At 42.9% G+C, this 19,945-nt stretch overlaps 1 protein-coding gene across 2 annotated transcripts in view; it reads left to right on the top strand.

Annotated features, from left to right (window-relative positions):
* The first annotated feature begins 4,005 nt into the window (after window positions 1-4,005).
* Window positions 4,006-19,945, top strand: part of RNF19B (ring finger protein 19B) — a 28,597-nt gene continuing 12,657 nt past the window's right edge. Inside the window, exons 1-4 of one of the 2 annotated variants that reach the window (XM_048500483.1) lie at window positions 4,006-4,793; window positions 13,385-13,590; window positions 19,182-19,323; window positions 19,689-19,851. In XM_048500483.1, the coding sequence (XP_048356440.1) occupies window positions 4,006-4,793; window positions 13,385-13,590; window positions 19,182-19,323; window positions 19,689-19,851 (1,299 nt within the window). Of the gene's footprint in view, window positions 4,794-13,384; window positions 13,591-19,178; window positions 19,324-19,688; window positions 19,852-19,945 lie in introns of both variants that reach the window. The other variant, XM_048500482.1, reaches the window with a different exon arrangement.

Below are 19,945 nucleotides of genomic sequence, written 5' to 3'. Positions count from 1 at the left end.
CTTCTACCCACCCACCCCTCCACAGGAGGGGACTGGATACAACACAGTGGTGATCAGCCATGATGATATACAGGGAATAGCGGGGGGTATGACTGGCCCAAGGTCACCTTTCTGTGGCAGAGTGAGGATTCGAACTTGGATCTCCCAGATCCTGGTCCAACACTTTAACCACTGCTGGCTCTAAACATTTTGACATTCCAAATATGTTTATTGGAGATGCAAATAGAAAGTGAATTTCCTGAGGAGCGTTTAATTTTAGCATAAGAGGTGCTGAATATTAATATGGTCAGACATGACATGTCTCCTAGCAGCATCAAAATTGGCTGTGACCACTCCCTGGAATGGGAAAGGTGCACACAATGTGGACTGTTGTTTTTATTAATAGATTAACTCTGGGAATCTCTGAAATCAAGTTCTGATTTGTAACAAAATGCCAAAAGATGAATGGCAGATTTGGCCAACACCTCTCAAGCATGTCCAGTGCATGTTCAAACTCACTGGTATTGTATTTTTAAAATAAAACTTGAATGCTGCATTTTTATTAACATCACACAATACATGCCAACAAAAGCAGGCACCATTCACTGTCAAGCACATTTATGTCTTTACTTCATTTATAAACCGCCTTTCTTGCCAAGAATCAAGGCAAATGATAAAAGATTAAACCCATCTAACAACATAATGCATCCAAAGTAACAGGACTGGGATTACAAAATTAGAAAATGATGCAAACAGAAAACGAAGACATGACACACCATAAACAAAGCAGAAAGTGCATTGTACAAAGGTAGAAAGGTAAAAACTAGATGATACAGACCATAAAGATAGTTTCAGATGGGTAGGCATGTTGGTTTGCAATAGAAGAGCAGGAATTTAGTTCAGTAAAGATAATCCTCTGTGCAAGCAGCGGTTCATTACTAACCCATAAGGTGATACCACAGCACAGCATCACAGGATGGTTTTCATTGACCTTGGAAGGATGGAAGGCTGAGTCAAGTCAGTCTGCTGGGACTGAACTCAGGTCGTGCACAGAGCTTTGATTGCAGTGCTGCATCTTACTACTCTGTGCCATGGGATTCCCTTAAAAACCAACAAAATGTCCAGAGTATAAGTAAAAGTGCCCTTCATCAGATACCTTTGTTAGATACACTGAACACTGTGAGAATCTTTTCCCTTCTAAATGCACCCTCCTCGGCTATTCTGCAATTTTAATCCCCTAATAAATATGCCCTCCTGAACATTTCCGTTCTTCACAGTCTGTGGAAGTGTGGAGCTTATCTTTACTTCTTCAAGTAAGCAGGTGGAATGCCCATATATAGGCAGTTGCTGATCACACCTGTGTGAAGGGGGCATCTTCAGAAGGCTTTGCTCAGATAAACTTTGCTCAAAGTTGTCATGATGGGGGTATATAGTAGGAAAAACGGTCTTGCAGGTATGTGGGTTCAGGACCATTCGCACTTTGAACTGAACTCAAAAACTTGATGAGTGTGACAGGATAGGTGTGACATGCATAATGATACTCCCCCTAGTGTTTGACAGAAACTGTGCTGTGGTGTTCCATATCATCTGGCATTCCCTAGTTCAGTGCTTCTCAATCTGGGGGTCGAACGACCCTTTCACAGGGGTCGCCTAAGGCTCTCTGCATCAGTGTTCTCCATCTGTAAAATGAATAAATGTTAGGGTTGGGGAACACAACATGAGGAACTGTATTAAAGGGTCACGGCATTAGGAAGGTTGAGAACCACTGCCCTAGTTGCTTTTAGGGGCAAGCCTAGATAGAGTGCATTTCAGTAGTATAGCCTTAAATGGTATGGATCCATGTGGCCAGACCAGGCAGGTCAAGATAAGCATAGCGATTATGATTTTTTTTGTTTGTATGCTTGATCTTGTCATCTGTTTTTTGATTTGATTCTAATTAATGTTATAATTGCATAGGATGAACTTGTATTAATTACCTTGAAATGTCAATTATTTGGATATAGGATGATTATCGTGATAAAAATTAAGTCTGAAAAATTTAAGCAAAGCTCTTACTAAGAAACCTAGAGATTAAAATGAGATATGGATTACTGAATGAAATAGGATTCATATTCTAAAGGCAAATTAACTCATGAACTACAACAAGGAAGTCTATTTAGCTTTTTAATATATTTTTTATCTTTTTAAAGATTGTACATATGTGATAGTGTAAAATTATAATGACGATCTATGTCAGAGATTGACCCATATGTTTGTTTTTTGTATACACATAAAATTTTTTTTTAAAGATAAGGAGTCATTTTCTGGGCTAAATGAAGATAGAAGAAAGCATTTTTTTTTTTGCAGCTGCATTAACTTGCTTCTCCAGTAGTAATGCTGGATCCAACATAACTTCCAGGCTCTTAGTACAATTGCAAGTGCCAGGTGGTATGATGACTTACATTGTGATTCTCTCTTCATGTAATTAATAATTCAAGTAGAGAACTCAAGGATGCAAAGCTTCCTGTCTTAAATTTAAATTTATTTACGGTCATTGACATGCAAAGCTTCCCAAAATAACAACTGCCAGTACAGAGAGTCCAGCGAAGAAAAGGACACCCAAGGACATGAAGCAAGAATAAGAATTACCACTAGGGAAAAGTGACAGGCTTAAAGTGCTCCCCCCCCCCCCGAATACAGTTGGAAATAAGAACCCGTTTTAAGAACCCGTACAGTTGGAAATAAGAACCCATTTAAAGAACCCGTAGCATTTTAGAAGCTATTTTTGTCTTAGTTGATCAGCACCATGTGGTGAAATGATATTTTATTCCACAAGAATTTGCATAAAAAATACTGTGGATCAAAAGGGTTCACCAGTTCAGTCCCTACAGAGTTAATCCTCCTAAACCCACTGGCTTCAATAGACTTAAAAGAACATAACTGTGCACTGTATCCCACAAGAATTTGCATAACAATTACAACTTTGGATCATAAAAGTTCACCAGTTCAGTCCATAAGTTACATCTTCCTAAACCAGTGATGGTGACTCTTTTGGCCTCCGTGTGTTAAAAATGCCTAACTGGACTCTGCTGGTGTGTCACTCCACCCACCTGCAAACAAAAGAAGAAGAAAAAGAAGAAGAGTTTGGATTTATATCCCCCCTTTCTCTCCTGCAGGAGATTCAAAGGGGCTTACAATCTCCTTGCCCTTCCCCCCTCACAACAAACACCCGCACCGCTGAGAAACAATTCTTTATATATTCATTTTTTGAAAGTCCAATCATGTGTTAAATATGTATTAAATAACGAAATGTCAAATTATTTAAACTCAAACAGGGAGAATAGTTATTGGATGTTGGTGAATGCGGTGTGCCACCCAAAACGTTGGGGCGTCACCTTTGACACACGTGTCACAGGTTCGCCATACTATCCTAAACCCACTGACTTCAATTGACTTAAAAGGATGTAACCTGTGCTTAGAATTGCACTGTAAATGGTTTTATCTTGACGCTTTCCCCCTTCACACGTGTCGTGTGCATACCTACTCGTGTAAGGAAATCCGTTTATATGCATACATGCACAGACACGAGCGCGCAAAGAGTATGCCTCATCCTATGCACCTCTAGGACCGAGTACGTATCGTATACGCCGAGAAGCGTCATAGTAATCTACATACACGCAGCGCAATTGCAAGAAACCTCGTCGCACTTGCTCGTGCTGCTGCCTTTCCGTCTCCCTACTGGCTTTCTCCATCCTATGGAGCATGCGCGTTGCGAAAGGACTGACAAGGGAGAAACGAGGGGGCGTCGACAAAACTGCGCCTGCGTAGCCGCGCGGGGGGAGGCAGGGAGGGCTGTTAGGTTACCTCCGTAGTCAGTCAGTGGGTCGGTTGGGTGAGCGGCCAGCTGGCCGCGCATGCGCGTTCGCCGCCTCCTGTGCCTCGCGTCTCCCAGCCTCCTCCCTCCCTCCCGCTCGCTCATTTTACCTCAGAGGCGGAGCGGGCGCCGCCGCCGCCACCGCTGCCTCTTGTCCGTCTCACGCCGCAGCGATGGGCTCGGAGAAGGACTCGGAGTCGCCGCGCTCGACCTCCATCCACGCGGCCGCCCCGCCGTCCAAATGCCCCAAGACCGGCTCGGTGAGGGGCGGCGGCGGCGGTGGCAACGGCGGAGGAGGAGTGGGGAGTCGAGGCCGTCGCCGCCTCCTCAGCTTCCAAAGCGTCTTCTCGGCCGCCGCCTCTGCCGCTTCGTCGTCGGCCTCCGGAGGAGGGGTCCGGCGCCGGCGCCGCGCCAAGGCCAAGCCGGACCCGCTACAGGCCAAGCCCGTCCAGACCGCGGCGGCAGAGGAGGAGAAGAGCGCCGCGGCGGCGGCGGTGACAGCAGCGGTTGAGCCGGAGCTGCCCTCACCCGCGCTCTCTCCGCCTCAGCTGCCCGCCGGCCTGGGTGAAGCAGGACGAGCCGCCGCCGCCGCCGCGTGTGCCGGGGCGGGGGCCTGCGAAGAGGGCGAGGGCTCCCCGTCGTCTTCGTCGCCGTCGTCGCCGCCCTCGGAGCTGGAGTGCCCGCTGTGCCTGGTGCGGCAGCCGGCGGGCAACGCGCCGCGCCTCCTCTCCTGCCCGCACCGCTCGTGCCGCTCGTGCCTCCGCCAGTACCTGCGCATCGAGATCACCGAGTCGCGGGTCAACATCAGCTGCCCCGAGTGCAGCGAGCGCCTCAACCCGGCCGACATCCGCCTCCTCCTGTGGGACTCGCCCCACCTCGTCGCCAAGTATGAGGAGTTCATGCTCCGCCGCTGCCTGGCCGCCGACCCGGACTGCAGGTGGTGCCCGGCCCCGGACTGCGGGTGAGAGGCCTGGACGGGTGGGCCTCACGATGGCCCTGTGAGGCAGGCCGCTTGCTTTCCCGCGACTGAGAAGCCGTTTTGCGAAGGGCGCCTGACACATTTGTAGTTCTCAGTGGCTTTAAGATGCCTCTTTTAGCTAACAGTTCAGGCAGGCTCTTAAGTAGGGTTAATGCTTCGGGAAGTATTCTCTAATGGATGAGCTGAGCTAATACTATAATGTAGCTCGCTCATGAAGACTTGGCAGAAAGGAGAGTTGAACCTGGGGCTCTGGGATTTGCAGCAGAGTGTGTATCAAAACAAGGCAGAGATGTATGTGCACGCAAGCCCAGCTAGAATTAAAAAAATACTTTTAGGGTACCTGGTGCTCACTCTATCTGAATAGACGTGATGCATGTATCTGAAGATGAATCAATATCTATATTTTCAAACATTACTAGTTTGTTCTTGCTCTAACTTCTGTTATAACAAAATTACTTCTGCGTCATAGTGTTGTAACAGTTGGCACTTTATACATCCCATTCTTTTCAAAGCACAACACATGTATTCACACTCAGCAATCTGTAAAATGCATGTAAGGCAGGTCAGTGTTATCACCCCCAGATGGGACCGAGAGAATAATAGTTTGTATATGGCTCCTATTAAGCACTCCTGAAATGGGAATTGGGGTTGACTGCTTATGCTCCTGCTCCAGCTTTGCACAATATGCATAACCCTGTCAGGATTCCCAGTTGTATGTGCAGTGAATTTTAAACTCCAGCAGAGTACCAACCTACTTTCCACTTGCCAAGGAATATTTAAGTTTTGATCATGTTTGCATTGGCTTTGTAGCCCCTCTCATCTATTGAGATAGCAAATTTTGTCTAAAAAGGCGGATAATTTTTGTATGTCTACCTGTAACATACATACTATGCTGTAGGAAGCACGATTGTGTTTTCTGCAGTAGTCTAAGGTATATAGTACCCATAGCAACTATAGCAACTTTGACTATGTATTGCAGGGTACATAAGACCAGTCCCTGCGTTCAAGAGTTTACAACTTCCAGTTGAGTAGAGAAAGATTAATGTTTTTGCTGTAGCCACCCTTTTCTGTTTTTGATCTTTGGTGTTTTAGTTAGAAATCTGGTATTTCATAACTTTCGACACTGCTGTTTCACTTGCAAAGTTAACTGCTGCTATTGCTTTGTCTTCTTGTAAAAAGAAAAGCAGGGGTTATTCTATATACCCTTGTAGTCAACAAAGGGAATGTGAAGAATGCTATTTTGAAAGGAGCTTTGTGCTTAATTTTTTCCTCCAGGAAGACAAAAGTAGTTACTCTATTTCTTAGCTGTTAGCATGTTCTTTTTCAAGCAGTTATGGGGAGACCATGAAGTAGCTGAATTTTCTAGCAGTAAGTGAACTCTTAGTCACTACTGATCAGTCACATACTGTCCAACAGGAACGCTGTATGAATGTGGTCAGGTATCTCTTCCTTGCCAACCTTCTTAAAACAGCTTTGTGGGCTTTGTAGTGGTTAATCATATTAAAAGGGAATGAGTTTGAGCAAAAGTGAAAATGAAAGTTTCATCTATTATTTTTAGACTCTAAGATGTACTTGAAACTGCAGAATTTTTGAAAAACAACCACCACCAAAACATCTTGTGGGTTTACAGTCTATACCTTAATTTCAGGAGGGAGGGTCACTTTCAGGGATATGGCAGTATGAGATGCCCTCTTTCTGGTTGTATGTGAGACTAGTTATTTAACAGAGGGAAAACATGTGGCATAACTGCATCCAACATGTTCTTTAGAGAGAAGACACAGGTAGCCCCATCCAAATCCAGAGAGCCCAGGTGCTGCACTCCTGGCCTACATCTCAGGTGGAAGCCCACTAATGTTGCCCCCCCCCCCCCCCCCCCCAGGAACCCCCTGGCTGTCCCCACTCCCGGCAGCAGATAGCAGCATTGTTCTTGTTCTTGCCGACATCTGAATTTCGCCACCATTGCCACTGCAGTGTGAGGGGCATTTGGATGCCGGTCGGTTTGCTCCCTGTGCTGGCAAGGGTGCCCTCACATAGCAGAAGGGGGAAACACGCCCACAAGACACTGCTGCCCTCCCAAGCTCTTTCAACCCCTCTCCTGAATGGGGCTGTTACTTAAAGCTACTGCCCCTGTGTATAAATGGAGGAAAAATGGTTTGTCAATTGTGCCCACTTGTAAAGGGCATATAAAACTAACTACTTTTTACATGTATTTGTGCTTATGTTGGGATCTGTTTTATATTGGTCAAAGAAGAGAACTACTAGCGTGAAACAATTACCTCAAAATACAGCGTGAATAGACAAGACCCTTGAGAGAACTATATGATATGGGACATTTGTGCAGTCCTCTCTAGTAAGTGTTAAATTTGCAAAGAAGGGAAGAAAAATGAGGTATGTGGTTTAGATAAGCCTTAACTGAGAATAATTCATTATTGACTTGGAATAATTCCCTTGAAGGAAATGGTTGAGTATACTGTACTCCGTCTCTGATTAATACAGAACAAACATGTAATCCTTCTTGGCCACTTAATTGTAGGAATCAGTTGTGCTATTTTCCTAAGAACTCTGTTCATAAATACATGTATCTGTGCAGTTGGAACAGACTTTGAAAGTTTGACCTTTGGAAAATGCATTTAGGGAGTTTAGATGTAAAACTGTCCCAGAAATGTGTAAAGTGGAGTTCTCGGCACTATGGTAAGTTTTATGTGGGTGTTATCTTCCCCTGGGAAATAGCAATTCAACATTCTTTCCTCTGCCGCCCCCCCCCCCCCCCCCCCCGCCATTACCATATGCACTCTGGTTTGTCAGCAGTTCCTGTCAGTTTTGTGAGAAGTCAGAATGCATAGTTTTTTTCTGAAACAGGATGATCCAATTCTGTTGAACTTCTTTCCAAAACACAGGCTTGGGAAAAACCCACAATTTCTTGCCTTTTTATAAATAGGAACAATTCAGCATCTAGTTGAGTAACAGAAACTGTCTAGCTGCTGACAGATAATCAAGATGGAATTTAAGATCACTAGAGAGTGTTTTACTTTCACTTCTGTTTTCTCTTACATCAGCCTTTAAAAAGTTAATCTGATGAAAGGAGCTTTGACTCTCAAAAGCTTATACCCTGAGGTGCTACTGGACTCAAATCTGACATAGTATTGAAACTGTTGGAGAAGTACTTGTTACGACACCTTGCTTCCTTGATGGGTCTGGGCATTCTTGAATACTTGGATGTGCCTCTATTTTCATATTTCAATCTGGTGGTTCTTGCACTTAGTAATTGTGTTGTACTCTGGCAAGATGGAGTTGCTTCCAGTCCTGCAGGATATGAACAAAGGATATTTTGTGCTGCTAGTCTCTAGATCAGCTAAATACTGTATGGAATCTTTTCTGCTTTTCTTACAGAACCCTGTGGAGAGATGCAGTCTTCTAAGCCCACTTTGAAGGATGGTAGTTCTGTTTAGGATTGCACTATCCGTTGGCTCCTCTGCACTTGACTAAAGATATGCTGATTAAAGCAAGGGATGTTGTGGTTGCTAATTTAGTAAGCTGTGCAGCATATCTCAGGGGAGGGTAAATTGCAGTGACTGTCAGTTCTGGGTAAGGCTTTGTAGAATTTGTCAAACATACTAACATTTGAAATCCATTAAACTGAAAGTTTTGTTATCTCATGAAAAATCATGGTTGTTGATATTAGTGTTGTAATGACCCCAAGGCATTAGGGAGCAGAACTTGAATGTAGGTAGTCCCATCACATACTCTCTAGATCTGCTAAATGCTGTATGGGGTCTTTTCTGCTTTACTGATAGAACCCTTTGGAAAGCTGCATTTTTCTAAGCCCATTTACGTCAGTGGACTTTGAAGGATGGTAGTTCTGTTTAGGATTGCACTGTAAATCGGCTAGAATATAGTTGTCATCTGTTTCACATATTAAATTGGTGCAAAACATCGCTTGGGGTATAAAACAAAAACCAGTTCAAACATTTCATTTCTCATATTTTGGTCCATCTTAGGCTGTTTGCAGTTGTGACAGTTCTGAATAATAAGCATTAACTGATGGCACAGATCCAGCTGTAGTTTTACATATCACCTATGCGAACAATAGGTGGCAATTTAGTTATGAGGTATGTAAAATACTTTCGAACTAACTGATGGATAGGGAATTTTGTGGGTGTTTAGGTGGCTAACTTCAAAGTCTGTAGAAGATCACTTTATACTGTGATAGGAATGTATACTATCAGGCATGGGAGTTGAGGGCTGCCAGCGATCTTTCTGAGTGAAGATGTTCCTGTTAGATGCACTGGGCTACCTTTTTTGCATTTCTCACACTTTTGTCCTTTTGGTTTCCTAGATCAGATTCACTATGAAATGGCTTCAAAAGCAATCCAAGAAACTTGGCATTCAGCATCTTGATAGCTTCTGTATCCCACCCATAAATTGGCAAGCTTAGCTATGCTGCACAGGGAAGTAAACTGCAGACATAACACAAGTGTGTGTTTCCATGGTAATGCTGGTTTTCTGGTGCACAGTCAGATCTACATACAGATATTGAACTACCATTTTATTGTAGTTCAAGCTGCTCTCTGGCATTTATTGCTTTGATTTTTTTCCCTACAGGCTTGGGGAAATTTCAGAACATTAAAACAATTCATTGTGTTGGCAGAATTAAATTAAAGCAGGGCATAAACGAGGTGGGGACATGTGGTCGCCTGTCACTCTGCCTATAGAAGTGAAAGGATGGTAGTAGGCATCTTTGTAACAGAGGAGAGGAGCAGTAACATGGATTTTATTCTTTCATCTGGAATTTGCAAAAAGAGTCAAGTATCTACTCTCACAGTTTGGCACTTAGGAAGAAATAGCTAATGGAAAGTGGAGGAACAGGTGAAATATTTGTAGTTCAGCCCAAACAATCAGCCTGTTGAAATGTTGTACAATTGTAGAGAGTATGATTTCAGAGGCAGACTTTGTGAGGATTAAAACAGATTAAATTTGAAAATTCATTGCTGGGTTTCTGTTTCTTCAAGGCTAAAAGGGATGTCATTAATACCATGTCATTGAGCTTGCTGCTACCAGCTGTCCTTTTAAATCTGGTTGTGAAACACAATACTTGTAGTTCAGCAACAGTTGTTTTCCGAATAATGGTTAGGTCATTTGCCCAGAAAGAGTTCCTCTCCATAGTAGCAGCTCTGATTATAAGAGCTGTGTTATCTATGTGCTGGACAGACATAGTCTTCTTTCCCACCTGTTAAGAAATTATCAGGTTTACAAAAAAAGCAGTGTAGACAGCAGTTGTTTTCACATAGCAAGTTTTTGCATCAGAAATAGACATTGTAGTTTCTGGCTAGGAGAGTTGCTATCTAAAGTTATGTGCAACCTGTAATGAGAATAAGTTTACTAAATGAGATACAATGCTAATAAATTACTAGTAAATGATATGCACGTAATAATTTGAAGCCATTTCTGGGCATGCTGTTTCTGAGTTGTTCATAAGGCATCCTTTTGTTTAATCACAGCCTTAGTTGTAAGTGGATAGTCGTAGTATTTGAAAGAAAGTACATGTGCTCAGGGTTGGAAAACTAGATTTTGCATGGTATAGTTCTATGTCTCTGCTGAGTAGTATTGTCAAGTGATGGAAGGTCTTTAGCTGCAGTCCCCTGGCTAGAATTTAGAATTTTTCCTTTGCTGAGTGGAAGTTCCAGTTGATACCTGTTATGGCACCTTGTTGGGGCTGAGCATTCTTGAATATTTGGATGTGCCTCTATTTTCATATTTCTATCTGGTGGTTCTTGTGTTGTACTCTGGCAAAATAGAGTTGCTTCCGGTTCTGCAGGATGTGAACAATGAATTATCATATTTTGTGCTGCTACATGTGAAACTGGAATGCAGTTTTAATTGCATGACCATTAAAAAAACAAAATGTGCATGTGAAATTTTTTTTCTGTTGCCCACAGAAGAATTTTGTATTCTTTCAGACTGCTCATGTTCTGCAAGATTGTTCTACTGTTCTATTTTTCAGCATTCCCAGTTTGAACTAATCCATATAGTAATATAATCTTGATTTTATCAAGCATCTCCTTAACATCTAGCTGAAATATTTTATTCTGATGTTCACACACAACTTCATTGTTTCCCAATTTTTTAATTGGCATATATTTAGAAGAAAAGTTTGGATTTATATCATCCCTTTCTCTCCTGTAGAAGACTCAAAGGGGCTTACAATCTCCTTTCCCTTCCCCCCATATATTTAATATGCTTTGATAAAATCCAAAAGCCGCCACCGCCTTCCTGTAGGGATAACTGGGATACTTGTTAAAGGAACCTGCTTTGCTTCTCAAAGTAGCTGTGCTCTAGTCTCAACATATCTCTTCTCCCCAACCATGTTTAAAAAAATCAGTGGCAAGTTTTCTGGTTTTTGTGTGTGCAAATGTTACGCTTAACTGGTTGATGGATCATGACAAAAACAGAAAAGTAATATATGTTAAGATGAGGCAGCAAGCTGTTTGGGGCTATACCATGCTTGCTCAGCTTTAATGGTGTTTTGGTATAAAAGACATATTGTAGGTAACCTTAGTGTAGAAAAGACAGTAAAGCTTAGCTAGGCATATATGTAAAGGTTTAGAAAATAAGCTAAGCTATTGTATAAGGAAAGACTAGCAATAACTAAAATCTGGTTTTCTTGTATAAGTAGGTCTTGATCCCACAGAGTAAGACAATATGTCTCTTATTGTACCTGGTTCTGGAGAGGTAGTCTCTTGAAGCAAAAACAAAAAATCTTAAGCCATAACCTTTTGTGGGAGAGAGCACACCTTGACAGGTACATGAAGGGAATCCTCAGGTGGCAGATACATATGCCAGAACCTGAGTAGATTCATGGGGAATTTTAAATAGTGAGGTTAAATCAACAAAATAATAGCCTATTGTATTGTTGAAGGCTTTCACTGCTGGAATCACTGGGGGGTTGTGTGGTTTCCAAGCTGTATGGCCATGTTCTCTGAAGATGCCAGCCACAGATGCAGGCGAAACATCAGGAGAAAATGCTACTAGAACCCAGCCATACAGCCCAGTAATAATAACCTATTGTTTCTTGAAAACTTATAATACATTTGTTAATTTTAAGGTACTATAAGACTTCTCTTGTGTTTAGTGTATTTAGCTGTTTTTAGCAATGCTATTTTAGATGTGATTTTTGGAATAGTCATTCTTAGGTGTATATTAGTTCAGATGACTACACTGCTATGGGATGTATTTTACATACCTTCAGTGTTCTCTGATATGAGACAAAAACATTTTGAAACAGATAAATATAAATACTAGGAAGTGCATGAAAGGTTAGCCTTTAGTTCCCATAACATTAAACATTAGTTACAGACACTCAGTTTTAAGAAACGTAATAATCATCAGTAGTAGGTGAGAAGTATTTAGACTTTGCTTTCCTTCTATTTAGTTTGCTTGAAGGAGGATGTAGGCAATGAGCAGGTAGCACAGCCAGACGTCTCTTCAGTAGGCTGATCACATCTAGCTCAGCCACGGTTTTTGCACATGAGATGCAGTAAATGGCCTAGATGTTTGGGGATAATATTTTGTCTGGAAATGTAATGGTGTAGGTTTTCTTTAATTGGGCTTAAGATGCTGGCGGTCGATGCACGACAAAATCATTCCTCACATCAAGTACTAAGATGTTGGAAAGGAGGAGTGGTGATTTTAATGCCTAGTTTCACAATGTTGTAAACTAGTTTGATGACCTTCCTTGAAAAACAAGATACGGATATACAAGGAAACCTTTTTGTGGTGCCATACTTGTACTTTGATAATCTAAGGAAAAGTTCAGGAATATTTCCAGTTTCTCTCTCTTTATGTGCTAGAACATAATAAAGTGTCCTTAAAAGAGCACACAGGTCATCTCTGACAGAGGCTGATGGGAATTGTAGTTCCTGAACATCTGGAGAGCCGCAGGTTCCCTACCCCTGCTCTAGACCTATATAGACCCACAAAGATGCATGCTTAGGCTTACTACAAAACATACTTAATTTTATTTATCGGTTTAAATTGCTATTCGCTTCTAGGTTTTAAGGATTTTCAAAAGGAAAAAAGGCTATTCAATTTATATTAATTCTACAGCTGATTTCAGTTACCTCTATTTATGTGACTAGGCCTCCAGTATCTAGTTATTAAGTGATTCCTTGTGTACTTATTTTCCATGTACAGTTCTAGGAAAATTAGTTTACTCTACCAGTTGTGATGAAGGAGCATTGCTGTCTTCCAAGTACAAACTGTCTTAAAACATTAATGGAGACAGGATGTCTAATGAGATCATGACTGACCTCCTGTGCTCAGAACATTTAACAAGCTAGTCACTCCTTTGTTTTAGTTAAATATTAATTATTACTCAGATCAGGTTGTGGATGTGTACTGCACCAAAGAATTTACTTGTGTTTAGAGATCTGAGTGTGAGGCAATTAGACCAGGTTGTGTTGCTGTTAAATTAAGCAGCTAGTGGACAAAATGGTGAGCTACATAGATATACTTCACTGTCCAGTATTGTGTCTCAGTTCTGAACAGGTCTGTAAACAGCTGTTTTTCCCCCTCAGTTATGCCGTTATTGCCTATGGATGTGCCAGCTGCCCCAAACTGACATGTGAGAGAGAAGGCTGCCTGACTGAGTTCTGCTATCATTGCAAACAGATATGGCACCCAAACCAAACGTGCGATATGGCCCGTCAACAAAGGGCACAGACACTGCGAGTACGGACAAAGCACACTTCAGGCCTCAGTTATGGACAAGAATCTGGACCAGGTACACATTTATTTTTAGTATTACATACTACCTTTCTCCCCCAATGGATGTTTGCGGAAGTTTACAGGGTGTTCAAGCATTGGTATAAAAACAGTAATAAAAAAGAAAAGGTGATGAATCAATAAGAACTGTTGTGCTTGACGAGGGAACAGGAATCATTCCCAGTAAGAAATAAACACACAACAACTGAAAGCCCAAGAGAAGGAAAAAGAGCTACCAGAAGGGAAAAGTGCTACCAGAATATCCAGAAAATGCAGATTTAGATTCAACCTGGGTTTTCCTTATCTTACATTCTAGCCACTTCCAGCTGCTTCATTGTACCTAGTTTCCTGCTAAATTAAGCAGCCCGTGCAGCCTCTGTTCAGTGGGAAAGAATGTCTATAAATTATTGTGCCCACTGCCTGGTCATTCTCCATACCCCAGAGCATTGACAAAACTGTCAGTCATGCCTAATGAAAACTCTCCAAAGCCCTCTGAAGCCATCCCAGTCTGAGGAAACCAAATTTAGAGTGGACCCTATTCCTGCAGAGATTAAGAATAGCCATTAGTCTAAATCACACCAAATAGTGATCTGCCCATGACAGGGATGGTGTTAACTTCTCCACATTCTTTCAGAACACCTTACAGATCAAGTCTAGAATGTGGTCATGTATGTGTGTGGAGGCTATTATTTCTGGTTTCACCTTGTGGTTGCTAGTTGAGGTAGCCTCAGAATGGGTATTGGTCTTGGGAGTTTATAATGGCATATTTGAGACTCTTTTGCAAACATAGTTGAGAGATCTCTTATGCAGCAGAGTGGCCAGTAACTAACAGTCTCTAACCTATCCTATTTGTCTGCCAGCAGGCACAAATTCTTGAAATTAGATTTCTGCTGAGCAGAGCAGCTGGAGAGGAAGACGGTATTCTGAAAGATGACAGTAACTTGTCTTTCTGACCAGTTGTTGCTGTACCTAGAACCATAACAGAGAAGCTTGCCCTCATCTTATCCAGCTAAGTTCTGTGATGCAGGCCAGGCTGGTGCCCTCATTCTGGATCAAATCCTGGATTGGGGCTATTTTTGCATGGATTGATCTGGTATTCAGCACAGTGATTCAGGATTTGTAAACATACGAATGTAACTAGGTTTTGTTGGTTGGGAGAATGGCCAGAAACACTAGCCTGTCAAATTCCCTTGCCTTGTTGCTTCCCATTACATACATTGAGAACTGGGGCCGGGAGGGGGGGGGCTCTAATGCCCCAGGTGCCATTCCCTTTGGTCAAGTGGGGAGCGCATTTGGCCACCTGCCCTCCAGACCAGGAAAGACAAGCAGGGGCTGGTTAGGTTTGTGATTGAGCGAAAAAGGCAAATGGGTGAGCCACAGCCCCCAGGCTCCTCTCCCCCGCCCGCTCCCCCACACACAGAGACCAGGAAGGGAAAGTGCTGCCAGTGAGAGAATGGGCAGCAGGCCAGCGATCGAGCAAGAAAGGTGGGCAGGTGAGTCTGGAAGTTTCATTCTTTTCTCCAGCTGGCACCTGCCACTTCTGCGGCTCGTCTTCTGTTCCATGCGGTCACTTCCTTTCCCTCTCTTCCCCCGAGTAAGGACATTGTCATGCACCAAGGCTGCCAGGTCAAGGCTCAACCTGGTAGTCTCAACCTCAGGCATTCCCAGTTTCCTTTCTCTCCTCCCTCCCTCCTTCTCCCCCCCCCCCTTGCTGAGCGTTGGGGCGTGCCAAGGTCGAGGCTCCACCTGGAAGCCTCGCAGCCCTGTGAATTCCCTTCCTTTCCCTCCATGCCAGGCCACAACATTCCCTTCCTTTCCCTTCTCAACCTCTTCCTCCCCACGTCCCCTGTCCCAATGACAGTGTTCCTATCTTTCTCCCCTGCCTCCTTCCTTTCCCCCATCCACAAGGTTTTTTCCTTTCCCTCCAGCCCCTCCCTTTCTCCCCAATGACAAGGTTCCTACCTTTCTCATCAGGCTTCTTCCTTCCCCCCTTCCACAAGGTTTTTACTTTTTTCTCCAGCCCCTCCCTTTCTTCCCACTTTTCTATCTTTCTCCCCAGCCCCCTTCTTTCCCCCCTTCCACAAGGTTTTTACCTTTCCCAGCCCCTCCCTTTCTCCCCATTGACAACATTCTTGCCTTTCCTCCCTACCCCCTTCCCATGTTTTTACCTAGCCCCGCTTTCTCCCCATTGACAAGGTTCCTACCTCTTCTGGGTGGTCAGGGACTTACTGAGATCTTGTCTGTTGGAGGAAGTGGACTGTAAAGTTACCAACCTTGGCTGTGGGGTGCTCCTTTATCTCCCAGAATTACAACTTATTTCTAGAGTGCAGAGATGAGGTTCCCTGGTGAAAATGGGTGTTGTAATACATCCCTACTGAGCTTGATCCCCTCTTCCAAACTCCACACACTGTAGATTTCACTTCCAAATCTCCATGAATTTCTTATGCTGGAGCTGGCAATCTATTGGTGGCCTGCTGTGACCAATTTGTTCAGCACTTTGCAGATAACATCTCTTGCAACTGTACCAATTTGAAGTCCTCCTCCTGGTTGCTTGAATATGCTGGGCAGGGGGGAAGATGTGGCTGACTGGACCCTGGCAACAGTTAAGACCTCCTTGGGAGAGTGGATGGTTGCCCCTGCCTTCAAATAGGTGGTTGTACACCTGCCCTTAAAGAGAGGACAATATGTTATTTCCATGTTCATTAATCAATTACAAATTATCAGGTCTTTTTGGTGAAAGGCTTCATTTTTTATTTTACACTTGGTAGTTTGCCAGATTGTGCTTTTTAATTGGAAAACTATTGTAATGTTGTAATATGTTTTTTAAATGAGCTTTGAAGGAGACGGGTCCTTTTATTAATGGCTTCAATACATATTAGGGCATTACCAAGACATGTGTTGTTATGATGCATTTAATTTGTAAGGTGCAAGGAAGGTGCAACTGATGTTATGGTGGTTATGTAAAAGATAGATGTGGGGGGAGGGGGTGCGTGCAATTTGAGAGCTTGCCTCAGGCTCCATTTTCTGTAGATATGCCTCTGTCCCATAGTCACATAAACCCCAAAAGATAATAAAACGGCAATGCACAAATGCAATGCTACTTCCAGGTTCAAATGCATTATCAGTGTTTGGGACAAGATTCACCTGTTTGGGACAAGATTCTCAGCATTTGCTGAGATTGTAGTGGGGCCTCATATCTTGGCATAGTCAAGTGTCTTGTTGTGTGCAAGATGGTGTATCTTTTCTGTTGAGTAATTTAACTCTAATAGCTGGTCTGGCCAGCTATCTATAAAAGTTATTGGAAGCTTTCTTCAAGTTACCATAAACAGACCTTGATCTCTTTTATGTTACTTACTCTCCTCAATTTTTCCCCAGACTTTGGAGGGGTGTGTGTGTGTGTACTGTTTGGAGGTTCTCTAGCCCTGTTGACTCTACCTATTTGAAAAAGTGTTACCTGTTTGGACTCAAGTTTAGTTGCTTGTCTGTGTTTGGACTAATACAGCCTAGGCCCTAGAAGTTACTAACCTCTTACTGTTTATAACACTTTCTTAAACAGCTCTGTCTCCATTCAGGATACAAATACAATATCAGGGATACTTATACAAATGGTAGGCAATTAACATGTCATTTTTCTAGACTAGGAGACTGTACTGTTTCAAACCTTGTTTGAAAAGGGTGGTTGAAGTTTTTAGAAACAACACATTGTACCTTGCATGTTGGTACAACATGGACTATAAAGATCTTTATCTACTCAGTGCTGTAAAGATCATGTTCTATAAAGATCTTTATCTACCCAGTCTCCTGTTCTTTGTTCAGAATAAAGATCAATCTGCTGCTGCTTCCTGGCTTCTTCCTGGAACTTCTTCTTAGCTGAATGTTCTGCTGTAGTCCTAGGGTTTCCCTCATTCAGTTTCCACCCCTCCCCCACCTTAGAGCACTATAATATATTTTATAGTGCCCGCCATTTTCTGCAAGTTTCAGGAGGCTTTGTGCTGCCGCAGCCGCCATTTTCCTTATGTTTGCAGGAGTTTCCTCTTCTTTCAGCTCTCCCAATGGTCATTGTTTGTTGATCCATGTGATACTGTGCACATCTCTCTTTTTTAAAGGAGACACCCACAAAGCTTTCCAGAGTTGATGTAAGAGAAGGGCAGGTGCTTGGAGGGCTGATCTACTTCCCATTAAGAAGCATTGAATGGACCTACCCTCGTTGGGCAGGTCTACCCAGTGCTTCCTAATTGGGGTAGACCAGCTTTCCGAGCACCTGTGATTCTTATTTTGTTTGGAACCGGTAAACGTAGAAAGGCTTGCGTGAATGCATTTGGCTGTACACTTGCAAATATTTAGGCTGTGTGATCTTGCGCCAGTTACACTCTGTCACCTTAGCCTAACTCACATCGTTGTTGGGAGGCTACACTGGAGGAGTGGAGACAATAGGTGACATTCCCTCTCACAGGAACATAGTACAGGAAAACTTCATACAGTGGTTTCAGTGGATCCAGTGTGTTCACAGGCAATGTTACACTCTGTAGCCTAACTCACATGGTTGTTGGGAGGCTACACTGGAGGAGAGGAGAATGATATGAGCCACTTTAGTTCCTCACCGGGGAGAAGGTGGTGCATAAATACATTTTAGAAATAACAACACGTCCATGTTTAAAACAGTAACAGGTTTACTCCTGCTTCTGCCTTGTTGGCCATTTTCACCTCTATTTCTCCTGCTGCTACTCCATCGTCCATTTTTTACATGGAGTGGAGTGTCTCCAGGTGAAAAGAGGCAAGTTTTAGCCAGTGCTTGTTTATGGCAATAAAAATGCTCTCAAACAGAAATTCCAAGTTTAATAGTGCCAAAGGATATTTTTAAGAAAAGCTGTGAGTGACTCTTTAATGCTTATTTAGATTTGGTACTATTTTCTCCAGTGGAAGCAACCTCCTATCACTTCCTGTGCACAAAACAGGACTGCAGTCTCATCTTTATCCTGTAGACCTCAATGTTCCATTGTAGCTGGTATTAATAGTCTGGGGTAGCAAATCAGTCTTGGCAAACAAGAAATATGATTCATGAATGAGATGCCAAGTATATTAGTAATTGTGGTCATAAACTGGTATAGTTACCTGAATATTTCCTTCCTAACAGACATTAATATATCATCATGTGTATTTAAATCGATTGTGTCCACAGAGCCTGCTCCTTCAAAGAGTACAGATAAAAATGCCTTTTAAAAGTGACAGATGGTTGTTTCAAGTGAATTGCAAAGCTTATGTTCCTCAAGAAATAACAAGAACTTGGGAAATCCAAATGAAACTTCATTTTTAGATTTATCTACTAAAAAAGGGCAGTCTGGCAGTGCAGGCTTGTTCATAGTGTTTAAAATGTGTGAAAATAGCTGAATATGCACTATTATAAGGCTTAGGGTATTCTGCATTTTTAGTGATTGAAACGAAGATGATAAACAGAGCAAGTTGTGTTGAAACAAATGGGGTCTTGACCTGTTTGAAGCAGTTTTTCAGTTCACTTGGAGATGGTTTCAAGGAATAAGGCTGGCAATTCACCATTGGCTTTCATTTTAAATCCATAAAAGATTGACAGGCTTCCTTTCCTTTCTACAGCAGATGATATCAAGCCATGCCCACGGTGCAGTGCTTATATCATCAAGATGAATGATGGCAGCTGTAATCACATGACCTGTGCAGTATGTGGCTGTGAATTCTGTTGGCTCTGCATGAAGGAGATTTCAGACTTGCATTACCTCAGGTAAGTAGGAGAACTAAATGCTGTCAGCCTGCCCTGCCTTACTAGAGCTGTGTGCATTCTTGTTTGCTTATGGCCTTGAACCCACACCACTCCAAATGTGTTTCACCTTTGTGTTGTGGGTGCAGTGTAACAGCAAGAATGGTGAGCTCTCTCCCCCACACTGTCCTGTTTGGAGATTGAGTCTTGAGAGGAAACAAAATGGGCATGTGGAGTGTCTTTCACTAGCTATTCAGTTTGTACAAAATTAAACCCTTAGTGGCTGATGAAAAGGGTTTTTTAATCAAAACTTTGTAGGCACACATCTCCCTTTCCATCTTCTTGAATTGTTGCATCCTTCTAAGGGCTTAATATAAATTCTCTTGTAGTCCTTCTGGCTGTACATTCTGGGGCAAGAAGCCGTGGAGTCGTAAAAAGAAGATTCTTTGGCAGCTGGGAACGTTGATTGGTGCCCCAGTGGGTATTTCTCTTATTGCTGGCATTGCCATTCCAGCCATGGTCATTGGCATCCCCGTTTATGTTGGGAGAAAGGTAAGCATAAGAGCTACTTGGGCTGTGGCAGGTTACAATGCTGAAATGTCCTTTTTGAGGACCTGTTAATTCCCCCCCCCCCCCCGCCCCCGTG

Source organism: Sphaerodactylus townsendi, linkage group LG06 (assembly GCF_021028975.2).
Source record: "Sphaerodactylus townsendi isolate TG3544 linkage group LG06, MPM_Stown_v2.3, whole genome shotgun sequence".
Classification (NCBI taxonomy): Eukaryota; Metazoa; Chordata; class Lepidosauria; order Squamata; family Sphaerodactylidae; genus Sphaerodactylus; species Sphaerodactylus townsendi.
This window is presented reverse-complemented; position numbering and strand designations above follow the sequence as displayed.